This window comes from Vitis vinifera, chromosome 5 (genome assembly GCF_030704535.1).
Source record: "Vitis vinifera cultivar Pinot Noir 40024 chromosome 5, ASM3070453v1".
Classification (NCBI taxonomy): Eukaryota; Viridiplantae; Streptophyta; class Magnoliopsida; order Vitales; family Vitaceae; genus Vitis; species Vitis vinifera.
Window position 1 is genome coordinate 5,536,016 of NC_081809.1, and position 12,547 is coordinate 5,548,562.

The 12,547-nt window shown below is 36.5% G+C and overlaps 2 protein-coding genes across 2 annotated transcripts; both read right to left on the bottom strand.

Annotated features, from left to right (window-relative positions):
* Positions 1 to 1,633: 1,633 nt before the first annotated feature.
* LOC100256202 (uncharacterized) lies at positions 1,634 to 2,714 on the bottom strand. The gene has a single exon (XM_002282629.5). It carries the CDS (start codon positions 2,275 to 2,277, stop codon positions 1,771 to 1,773), a length of 507 nt encoding a protein of 168 aa, XP_002282665.1. The 5' UTR covers positions 2,278 to 2,714; the 3' UTR covers positions 1,634 to 1,770.
* A 1,927-nt stretch (positions 2,715 to 4,641) lies between these two features.
* Positions 4,642 to 12,510, bottom strand: LOC100242594 (uncharacterized). The gene is made up of 6 exons (XM_010651617.3): positions 12,348 to 12,510; positions 11,943 to 12,048; positions 10,668 to 10,712; positions 10,374 to 10,482; positions 7,527 to 7,767; positions 4,642 to 5,148 (listed from the first exon to the last, which is right to left on the bottom strand). The coding sequence occupies exons 1-6, from the start codon at positions 12,390 to 12,392 to the stop codon at positions 4,960 to 4,962; spliced, it is 735 nt and encodes a 244-aa protein (XP_010649919.1). The 5' UTR covers positions 12,393 to 12,510; the 3' UTR covers positions 4,642 to 4,959.
* Between the last annotated feature and the right edge of the window lie 37 nt (positions 12,511 to 12,547).

Sequence of the window (12,547 nt, forward strand, 5' to 3'; positions counted from 1 at the left end):
CTTTTGGATGGAATAAAGTCCCCTGGGTGCCCCCACTCTCTGCAAAGAATCTGAAACCCTTGCCACATAATTTTACAAACTCATCTTTCACTTGACAAAACATATGGAGGTTGGAAGATGTCAAATGACCCAAAAGAAAAGAAAATAAAGTCCCTCTTTTCTTCCTTTGTCTCCCGCATTTCAAAAAGAAAGAAAAAGAAAAAAATCCATGATACAAGGAAAACTAATCAACAAAGAGAGAAAAAAAAAAGAAAGAAGAAAAAAAAAAGATGTCAACATTTAGATTTCAATTGTCCCACTTACACTTTCGAAGAAACTGATTTTCCAGAATTGGGTTATTTACTTCAGAAGCATTGTTAGTTTCAGCGAATAGAGCATCATCTTCCCTAATTAGATAAAATGGATCGATATGGTTATTGGGTGTCACATACTATTTTACCAGGATTGCATCTAATACAGACAGCTAAGGTTCATTACAGAGAAGTGTGAATTGAATTTAAAATAGAACAATCCATAAAACAAGGCCTGAAATTAATTCCCATTTTCTAGTTTTTGATATTACTGTTATGGTGAATTGCTTGGTTCATTTTCGTACCTAAGACCCATAGCATAACATAAACTGCAGCACCATACATAAAAACTTGAAATGTAACAACGCTGGCACTAAATTTAATTGTGAGAAAAATAGTGATTTAGGTTTTAATAAGATGGGGAACAAAGGGTGTGTGTTTCAATTAAGAAAAAAACATCGAGCAGGTCAAGCCATTTCAAGGAAAACTTGGAACTTACATCACCTCAAATTTATCAATGCACAATGCCCAAACAAGTTTCACAAAGTTCCATCTCAAACACCTTACAATTTCAAATGGCCAGTTACAGGAGTTAATCATGCACAAGAATCATCCTGATCACCCGGCAGACCAAAATGTAGTCATGTTAAACAATGGACATCCATAGATAATTTAAGGTGAGGTGGTGAAAATTGTTAGCAAGAATCACTTTTCGTCCAACAAATATGGATCGTCCATAGATAAAAGTTAAGAACAAAGTTACAGGAATCACAAGCAAAAAATATAGTCAAAAGGTGGTTATGGATGATCAAGTCAATTAGGACAAAAAATGGGGGAGAAAAGAAGATCAGAATCAAAATGAAAGGTCTTGAGTATAAAAGTATAAAATAACAAGAAGGACTAAAGGGTTGGTAAGATAATGTTGTTTATCATCAATTTGCAGTTACTTTAAATGCTAGAAAGCATCTATGAATTGCTTATGAAAGATAAAACAAAGATCCAACACAATCCATAGATTACACAACAAACTATACTCTTTTAATGTTGTTTATCATCAGAAGCATATATTCTTAACCATTAAGTCATTAGAGGACAAATTCTGGTTAAGGACCCAATTCTGCTTATTGGATGTTAAGATACACTTTGACCAATTTCCAGAGATGGGTCTTCTCAAGAAGTGGAAAACAAGCATTATAGATTTGGTTAAACGCTTTATTAGTCTAAGAATCAAATGCAACACGTGAATGAAAACCCCTGTCTACCTACAAATTATTCTACTCAAAACCTAGAAATCACTGAAGAACAAAATCAATTAAGCAATGCCTTGGCAGGAGCCAAACATGTCATGCACCAACAACAAGCTATTTCTTCATTGATTCTCAACCCGGAAAAAGCATACCAAAAAAAAAAACTAAAATACCATCAATAAGGCTTAAGCTGAACTGCATTTTGAATTAAACAGTAATGGGCAAGAAAATCATTACAGTACGACCACAAGTCGGCCACCAACACCACCTCTCAGCTCCCCACCACCGCCGCCGGCACCCTCCATCCCCACACATTTGGGCACCGTCACAACCAGCTCTCCGTCCACATACACCGCGCTGGCCAGCTCAGGCCGCGTCGTCGCCGGAAGCCTAAACCTCCACATATCAAGCTCGAGCTCATCCATAGTCAATTCAACAACATCGCTGCCCCTAATCACAATCTTGGTAACCCCAGGATGGATCTCAACTGTGTGTGCCCTAATATCGCCGATACCGTCTGTGACCGCCACGAATCGAAAGCAGTCGGAGGACTCCTCGACGGCCACGTCGGCGTCGGACTTGAAGGGCAGCTCCAAAACCCTGCTGAAGATGTGGGGGAGACGCCGCAGCTTCTTCTGGGTGCTCCCCATTAGCCTATCTCTAAGTGGGTCTGAGAGATTAGAATTGATTTCATATCTGAATGTTATGTTTCTCTTCTTTTGCACTGGGTGTACCTTCATAGTTTCTCACTACTTTTACCTCCAAACTAGAATTCTCCCAAAATAAAATTCGCAAAGAAGTGGTTGCAGCAACCGTGAATGATGATATGATAAGGCGTTGATGAAGAATCGAGGATTACGGAGAGATGGATGATGGAGAAAAACCCGTATATATAGATAACAAAAAGAAAAGATAAAAACTTGATTCCAGAACAGCGAAAGGGAGAAAAGCTTTCAGGAATTTGAGAAAGGGTGGAGAATCAGGAACCGCAGAGACAAAGCTGGAAATGGAAATCCACTCTTTTCGGTTTGGACTTTGGAGAGGGTAATGGGGAATCCCATCCCTGCACAATTAAAGAGGAAGCAGTTGGGTGTCTATCGCTCCTGTGCTGTTTGATATTACCATAATACCCCTCCATTTTAATATATAATAATAATCATAAATACATTTCAACTTCTTAAATTTGATGGTGTTTTACATTTTGCACCCTCCTATTCGAAACACATCAACACCCAATACTTTGTCTCAAATGAAAAGAAAAAATAACATTAAAAATCACGAATATTGATATGAATATCTCTCAACATAAAAAAATTAAAGTAATAATTAATATTATTTAATGATATTTAAAAAATTTTGCTTTAAGATTGTTAATTCAAAATTAATTTTACTCAAAGTCGAATCAAATTAAGTATAAAAAAGAATAATTTCTTTTATAATTTTATGAAAAGTTTTTAATTAAGTCTAATGGACAAAATATTGAATTTTGAATGTATTTAATAATAATAATGTTTAGAGTTTGAGAAGTGGCCATCTATGGAAGATCAAATATGGTAGGTGGTATTTTGTATCTTCCTTTGCCATAAAAATTGTCTTATATTAGCATCTTTGAAGAAGATTTAGAATTTAATATTTCATGGATCCTCCCTGTTAGTTTCATGCCTTATGGGGCATGACTATACAAAAATGATATGGTCAATTTCCATTTTCCCTCAAGGATGTCATGATAAAATGGTAGCACCTTTGTATAAATTAATTACAAGTGATTTGTTGCTCTAAAAAGTAGTTAGTAGTTGATTTTGTTACCAAGTGACCCTTCAACAAAACAAAATCTCTCCCACAATTCAGATGCCAAATTAGGCAGAGTTGTTCACATCTTTTCCAAACAAAAACAAAGTCCGAAATCTAATTTTCTCCAATTTTCTTCTGTTTTCCTAGCAACCAAACGTAGGTAAGATGTAATCATATTTGCGTTTGTTTCCCAGTATCACTGAATTCCCACGTGTCCAATATCTTTAGTTAACCAAGTGGAGGGATAAATTCGAAGTATCCATGCACGTTTGGTGCTTATACACGTAACTCTCAGGCATTATTAGGTGATAAGAATATAATAAAAAAAGTAGTTTTCATGTTATAATTGAGGGTTATGGAAATAAAGGGGGACTGAAACAGCACACTAAAAGCCAAGATAGGAAGGTGCCCAGACCCTTCCGAGAAATGATGGGGACCTCTCGTGTCTCTTATCTATCACCCAATGCTCTTGCCCTTCGTTTTAGGCTCATTGACGTGTGGTCCTCAGCATCATTTTTACCTTTGACTACCCTGCTTTCTAAGAAATTTTTTATACAAGTTTATTTGATGGTTCGTTTTGAAAATTTATACGGGTAGAAATTGGAGACTAGGGAATTGATGACAACGTGTATACAACTCCACAATGGGGGGAAACTACCGTCATATATGATAATACTCATGCTTCAACATAACCCCCAGAGAAAAATAAAACCTAAAACCACCCAAATGTATAGGCATAAAATAAATAAATAAATACTGGGAAACAAAAAAAAAAAAAACCCCACCCCATCATTGCTGCGGAGGAATAGTTTCATTTTGGAAGAGACAAAGACCTGATGTGTGGGGGGCGGGAAGGCCAATTTTGTACGCGCTAACAAATCATAAAAACAGGATGTAAACGATCCTTCTTTGAAAACAGAAGGAAATTACAGGCCAACAGGCAACAATACCTGGATGCATAACCCACCCACCTGCGAAGTTTTCTCACCTTTTCTCTTCCCAGTTTCTCTTCTTAGTCATTCTTGAAAAGATAATAATAAACTTTAGGTAAGCTTCCAGGTTGTTTAACACAAAAGGGTTTTTCATTTTCTCACCTTTTCGAGGTTTTCAGATCAGTGGAGTCAACAGCTTCCCAGTTTCTCTTCGATGTTATTCTTGAAAAGATAATAATAAACTTTAGTTAAGTTTCCTAGTTGTTTAACACAAAAGGGTTTTTCATTTTCTTCCCATACAACGCGCGCTCCCACCACCACATCATCTCCATGTTGTCATCATCACTCCACCAATATCCACCTTGCCACCACCACAGTTGCTACCACCGTCAATTTCCATAGTTATTCATTCTTTCCTGCCTTTCAGTAAAAGTCTCGAATTTGTATGGCAATATGCTACAGTTCTTTCAAAGTAACATAGCCAAATAGTAAAAACTTGATTGAATGCGTGTAACTAACAAGTGCCTGAAGAGGAGAAATTCCCGCTCGAGCAGCTTGAAAATGGAACTAAAAGTTCCTGAAATTTTATGAGCTCTTAAGAAGTCCTCTTATAGACTTGGATTTTTAAGTCACACAAGCCTAATTCATTATTTTGTTTCACCCTTCTTTCTTCCTTTCCTCCAAAATATCATGACTCAACTAGTGGCTTTCTGAGAGTTCTGAAGAAGCTTCCTGATGATGCATTCGACGCCTACGGTGTGATCTTTTATGGCTACGAGTATGTATTCTGTGGGAGGTGCTGATGGAATCAGGGTGAATCTCCCCACCTGCTGCTGCCTCAAGCAAACAATCAAGAGGGTCTGCCATCATATCAATGCCAGGTTTCACCTATAACAATACAATGGATCAGACAAAAGGGAACTGCGTTCACATGTATGAAAAACTGAATGTGCTTCTTTCAAATGCCACTAAAATAAGGGAATGACTTCATTTCACAGGACCTCCAAATGCCTCATTGAACTAGATTATCAAATTCCCTATTAAGCTCCAAGCTTTTGGCTTAAAAGTCAGGATTGCTCCTTTTTTTTTTTAGTTTAAGAGCAAGTGAGATCAGTATGTGTTTTTCAGAGAAAGAAGTAAAACTAAACATAAGAACAAAATTTACAATTCATAAAGCACATGATGTACACACAAGAAAATAAAAATAAGTACAACAGAAGGCTTGGTTTAGGAAGGTAAGGCATGACAATGCATTTTCTTTGATATAGAGAACAAAGCCCTTTTACATAAGCCTGATAATCAAAGTCAACACCATTTTCTGTAATGTAGGCAGCTCTCTCTAAATCAGCCTCTATCATCATTTAGTACATGTCCATAGTCCAAAGATGGCCTTCCATTTCCTGCTCCGCTTAACTATGTATTGGAACGACTTACTAGTTACGACTGGCCCAAGGAGGACTACCAACACTGCACTTGGAATGGGGATCAAAGGGGAAAGGCAAATATTTTTAAATAAATTGGACAAATTCACAAGGAAAAGGAACTGGGAGAGGACACATTTCAATCTCTTCTGAGGATGGTAGAATTTGAATGGAATTAATTTTAACACTTTAAACTTTTTGACTTTCCTATCTTATCCTCATTTCCTTATAGCCACAAGGGCAAACCTTGTGCATAAAATTTCACTATAAAATTCTTTTCAGTGCCAAAGAAGAGAAAGAAAATGAAATCTAATACATATTATTTCCTTTCCACTGTTTAAATTCCTTTCCCGCGAGGATTTGGTTCCAAAGAAAGTGTAAGACATCACATGTCTGAGACCAGACCCTAAAAATGATAAGCAAAGGCATTCTTCTTGCTCTATGTTTCTGCATGGTGCAGCTAGCTAGGTCCAGGAGTAGGCTATGAACAAGCCGGCCCAATCATTGCCAATGATGGGTCTCTACTGATGATGATAGCATATGAGACCACTTAACAATCTATGTGGCAAGACAATGGGTCATCTTACCTGAGAGGAAGGAAATTTCTCTGTAGATTCAGGAGTGCTGCTACTTCTAGCACCATTCACTCCTGCAGCCCCTGATGGTTCTACATTAAACACTCTGCATGCAGACTGTTTGTAGCAGTGTGCAGTTTGCCTACTGCCATATCCTACATGAGCCAACTCTACACAGAGAGCTCTGGTGGGAACATTTTAGTTTTAACCCCCATTATCTTTTAAGGTGCAGTGATCTCCACTGACAATAAGGTTCCCCTAGGAAACCATTGAAGCTTAACAGTGGGCTGCTCTACTCCCCTTTTTCACTAAGTTGCCTCCTTGAAAAATTTTGAAGTTCAACAACAGGTTGATTTCATGTTTCTTCTAGAAATTCATGTATCTAGACTTGGATGGGTATCAATGATTAGTAAATATGGCCAAACCAAGAAATTTTATGGTGCAGCACAGCTCCATTATTATAAGAAAATAGATATAATTACATATATTGTCTCACAGACATAGTTTCTAAAATAAATCAAGCATAACTAGAACCATGTAATTGCACCTCATACAACCACAAGTTTCTTGTTTTTGCATACATAATTACCTCCACTTAACAACTAACAGACCGATTAGCTTCCTGTATTAGTCAAGTTCAAAGTATGGTCAAGGAAGAATTTTGAGTTAGAGGAAGTGGGAAGGAGCTTCACCAAAAAAACAAAAGAACAGATTGATTGTAATTAAGGATGTGTTATGAATGCACATGGAAATGGAAATATATAGAAGGGGAGCCAAAAAACCAATTACAGTTGCCAGCCTAACAGTTGTACTAAGGCATAAAAATCAGTAGATGAAATGAGCATTTTTGTTTCTCAATGCGATTGGTCATTTAAAATTGATTTAGTTTGTCTTACTCATCACAAAATGGATATACCTCATCTTTCATATGGTAGAGTACTTTTTTAGGATCGGGATAATTCCAAAACTAGCTAGTCGATCTGGTTTACATAAATCCAATAGATATCTGTCACAGCACCTCAAGGTCATTTCGATAAGCGCTTGCCCATTATTAACTTAACAGTATATGTAAGGGACAAGCTATCAACACTCAAACATGTGAATAGAATGATCACGATAAACATACAAGCAACAGCTATGGTATCAGAAGGATGCTTTTGTTATTACTAAGTTCTTTATTAAGCATTTTCTACATTAGTTCTAAAAAATCTCTATCAAGGGTAATTATATCAATTTTTACCAAGAAAAAAGGTTGGTTTACTATACTTACATGAACTTGCTTGGACTCCAAGTCATTCTTGTAGCTATGATTGTCATTTTGGGAGTCAATGACATGGTCATCATCATCATGTGTTCCTTGGTTATGAGAAGCACTATCACCAAAGAAATTCCGATGGCGCCATCTTAATTTCGGCTTATCTGAAGTTGAATCATCAAAAACTTTCTCTGAATAGAAATGATTGGAGATAAGTTGCATTCTCCAAGGATTATCCTGATACTTATTCACTATTCTGTCATGTGAAATGTAAGTCACAAGTAGAAGACTCAGAATAATAACATGTGTAAACAAACAAGATCCGCAAATCCAATATAAACAGAGAACACAGGACAATGATTCTCCAATATAAATCACTAATAGAAAAACTTAGAATGACAACATAAGGAAACAAACTTCAAGATCCACACATCAAATATTAACAAAGGTATGCCAACAACAGAACAGAAGAGGAAATAAAGGTGTTTTTCAGAACAACAAATTTCCTGATCAGCAAACGGTGATGCAATATCACTCTTACTCAATTTTAAACATAATTGGGCCACCTTTCCCCATTAGTACATATGATCTTAAAAGGTGGTGAATGCAAAGATAACAGTACTTCTACCATGTACCACCATTAGATACACTAAACTACAAGGGAGGATCAACAGAAACTACATTTTTTGCTTTGTAAGCAACAATTCCTGATTATAAAAGGGCATCACTTCAATACCACTTGAATAACAACAGGGTGAAGTTCAATTAGACATTAACAACTCATTTATGCATAACATCAGTATACTTAGAATCTATAACCTTAAAAAGTAAGAGAAGAACATCATAAATGAAAAAATAAGAGTCATGGCTCATAGTTGATTTATCCACTAAATAAAGCATAAATCACACTTAGATTTCATGATATTTTGACTTTCCCCACCAAACTCATATCAGCCTTTCTCACCACCCCCCCTCCCCTCCCCCTCCCCCTCCTCTTCCCCTCCTCCTAGGCAAGAGAGAGTTTATTAGAAGAAGCACCAATCAAAAGTGGGTGCAACCCACATACACAGTAAGTATACAAAAGAGTGCCCAAAGGGCACAACTATGAACTCCAAAACTTTAGTAAGGGCTCAAACAATCAAAGAAACCCAACAAAGACAAAGATCTGCTTCCACAAACTTCTCAAATGAGCCAGATCACAAAAGAAGAGAAAGAAAAGACTTTTAGAGGCTCAACTGGCTGCTCTAAGTCTTTGAATGTTCAATAATTTCACTCCCTCTATATGGTCCAAAGCAAGTAAAGGGAAGATTCTCCAAACTTTCCTGCACTCTTTCCTATCAAGCTTCCATGCCACCCTAATCAAACCTCTTTAACCGAGGGAAAGCCCAAGAAAGACTAAACAAAAAGAGTATGAGATGCCACAAAGCACGAGCTAGCCTACATTGAATCAGGATGGGGTTGGCCAACTCTTCCTCACCCTTGCACAAACAGCACCAATCCACTAAAGGCCACCCTCTCCTCATCAGTTGGTCCCCTCAAAAGAAGTCCACTTTTGAGGGAGCTGATGAACCCCAAATCACCTCAGCAGGAAACTCACCACTAGCTGAACCAAGAGACTAGAAAAAAGATTTAACAGAAAACACTCCATCCTTGGAATGCTCGCAAATCATCCTATCCCCCTTGCTTCTCATCAGTGCTCTAATCCCCCTCAACTCCTAATATATCTGCAACCCAAGCCTCATTGGAGTCAACTATGTTAAACAGCTCAAGAAAGGAGGCTAAGAATCATTGCTTTACACATCATGCCAAAACCCAATTCTCCTCCCAAAAATCATATCAGCTTTTCTTTCGTCTCCAAAGAAACACATCAGATTGGGCACCTCTATAATGTTGGCTACCTCTTGACAAATACTAGGAAGTCTTTAAAGACCCATCTTAATCTCATGAGTCCTTCATTGGCAACCTACAAATAATCATGAAATCATCAAACCCAACTCCTATTGGACAAGGAGTACAAATACTTTTGCTTTTCACAAAAAAATTCTTACTCTATAATATTGAGATTCATACAAATTCAAATATTATTACCTCAAAACATCATTGTAATCTAGAATTTTATTAAGATTCTAGTGTATTGTATCTCTTTAAAGTACTATTTTTAATAACTCAAAGGCATATAAGTAGTGTTACTATCTAGATAATTGGCTCAATTGCAAAGGGTTGGGATGGGGATGTGGGATGTTCCAAGTTAGATTACTATGGGGGAAAAATGTTACCTATAAGAAAATGCTAAATATTTGAAAATAATGGAGAATTTGAAAATCTAAAAGAAGTTAATGAGTCAAAAGTTTGGTTGACTTTCCCAATGCCATTGCCTGGACTGTAAGCTAGGTCTATCATCTTAGGTCATCTGGAAATTCGACAACATTTCGCCCACTAAGCTATAGGTCAGCCCAGGTTCAGCTTGAAGCAAATTCAGTCTAGTGGATGTTCACTTTTATTTAACCTAACAATTACTTACATCTAATCTTTTACATAGGACAGGAAGACATATAATCTGGATCTTTACACCATTAGTATCAAGTTCTCAAAAAATTAAAAAACTAACTAAACGCAAAAAAAAATCTGTAGCTTTTAGTTCTAAATGCAATGCCAACAAATTGAGACCTGTAATAATTAACAAGACTGAGTTAGCTCAGGCTTATTAATGAACTTAGAAGTGTCAGTATCAGCTCAAGTCCTTGTGATGAGCCAAGTGGCTTTTTGACTTTGATACATGAATACCAGAAAACCCCAATTTTTTCCAGCATATAGAAGTTGGAAAAGTACACCACAAATTAGCAAATGTAGTAGGCTACATACATGGTTGCTAACTCCTTTTGCATCCGACTTCCGTCTAGTGCCATAATATGAGCAAGGCATGAATCAAGGGACCTACTAAATCTCCACAATCCAAATGAAACAGCAGATCCTGTGGAAAGGTAGAGATGAAATGTGCATGTATAAATAACATGGAATGTATGCATAAATGACAATGAAGAACACTATCTCTAATATAAAAATGAGGGAACTGCCAATGGTCGTGAATGCAACCATGGAAAATCAGATGCATTGGCGAGGAGATGAGGGAGAGAAGGGCAAGATGATATATCTTACCTGCTGAAAGGTTGAACCGAAACATCTTATCCAGCCTTCTCGTTGCTACCAAAAAAGGAATTGAAATTAACAAAATAGATAAGAAACTCAAAAGTACATGACAAAGCCCTTGTTTTGCAACCGGAAAGGAATGGAGATAATCAGAAAACAACATGAAAAAGAGTAATTATAATAGTTGTTAACTCATAAAACATTCAGTGTATCGTTTTTCTATTTTTCCATATTGTGTATTGTAAGGTTTTTTTTAATATAGTTAAAAATAAGTAGAAAAAATATGCATGCATGTACATATATATTAGAAGCATGGAGTATAGAATTAAATATAACCTATTTTATGAAAGATAGTAGGATTTAAGAGTTAAATTATATCATACTATATAAAAACATTAAATATTGAAAATTTCAATTTAATAAAATATGAACATTGAATACTAGACTTTAGAAATTTTCAATTTAAAAAAATGAGTTTAATGTATAAGTCCATCACAAAATCCACAAAAATAAAATTTAAAAAAATTTTCCATTTGAATCTTAGTTTCAAATTCCAACTAGGCCTATTTATTTATATGTGTTATATATATATAAAGAATATAGCTCTTTCGTATCAAGTAGCATCTATGTATCATAAGATACACTATGTATCGATTTCCATAAAAAATATATCGTATCATTGTATCATATCATCTATGGTAAATTTTTACTGGAAAATTAACCACCATGGGGAGCAATAATTGCATACTAATTGTACAAATATCATTTTAAGTTGCTTGCTCAAGTCAATGAATTCAATTGCTATGAAGTGCGACTGTTGGTTAAAGAAACCTGCTAAGCCACCTGCTCAAGTTAATTAATTCTCAAGCAGTTGGTACAGAAATCATTTTGCAGACAGTCATTGGTTCTCAAAACCTCCATAGAAAACACAGATGAATCCATGCCATCTCAAGATGATGTGAATGTAATGCTATTTTAGGGTTCATATATCATTGCAAAAATGATTTCCATTAAGTGTCCCCACACAGCATGGCTATTACATTGCAAGGATACCTCCCTCTTCAATTGTTAATAAGATTGAAGGACCCAGTAGAAGGTGAACTAATTGAACACAGAAAGTTATTCAAGGATACGTCCTTGAATTATGTCAGGCAGCAAATGAAATCAAAGTATGTCATACCATTAAAATTTCAGTAAAAATGAACATAACATCAACTATTGCAGTCCTAGTGATATAGCACATGTAAGATGTCTAAATTCGCACAACTATTTGGCATCACCTACTCGCCCATACGAAAGCAGACGCAACACAAGCCCCGGTGGTAAAACTGTTGACAGCCTTTGACCGGCATGATAGAAGAATAGAAACTTCCGGAGGCGTCAATCCACCCTGCCACATGTATTACAGAAAATACTCATTTCACAAGATAATGAGGTGGCAGCAATGTAATTTCAGGAATCTAAGAGTTTATCAAGAAAATGCGCACTCTGAAACCCTGGAATCATCTAAGTTTTGTAAAATTATTTGAGATAAGTTAAGAATGTTGCTCGTTTTCCTAAGACCTAAACACCAGAAAATGTAAGATTTCTCAAATTTAATTTCCACGAGTTTCTCGGCACTCAAACGGATTAAGTTGCGGATTATATTATAGATATGTAGAATGGAGAGAGAGTGAGAGAGAGAATCACCTGTTTGGTCCTGAGAGTTTGTTCGAGTTCCACCAAAGCATCCATTGCTGCTGGAAAGGGCTTGCAGTGCGGACCGACAATCAAAATGCAGCGGGGTAATTCTTCTTCATGGGCTCATGGGCTCATGGGCCTCATGGTGTCACGTGGGCCCTTTGCTACTAATGGATTGCAATCCGAATTTGATTAGAGAGAAAAAGCAA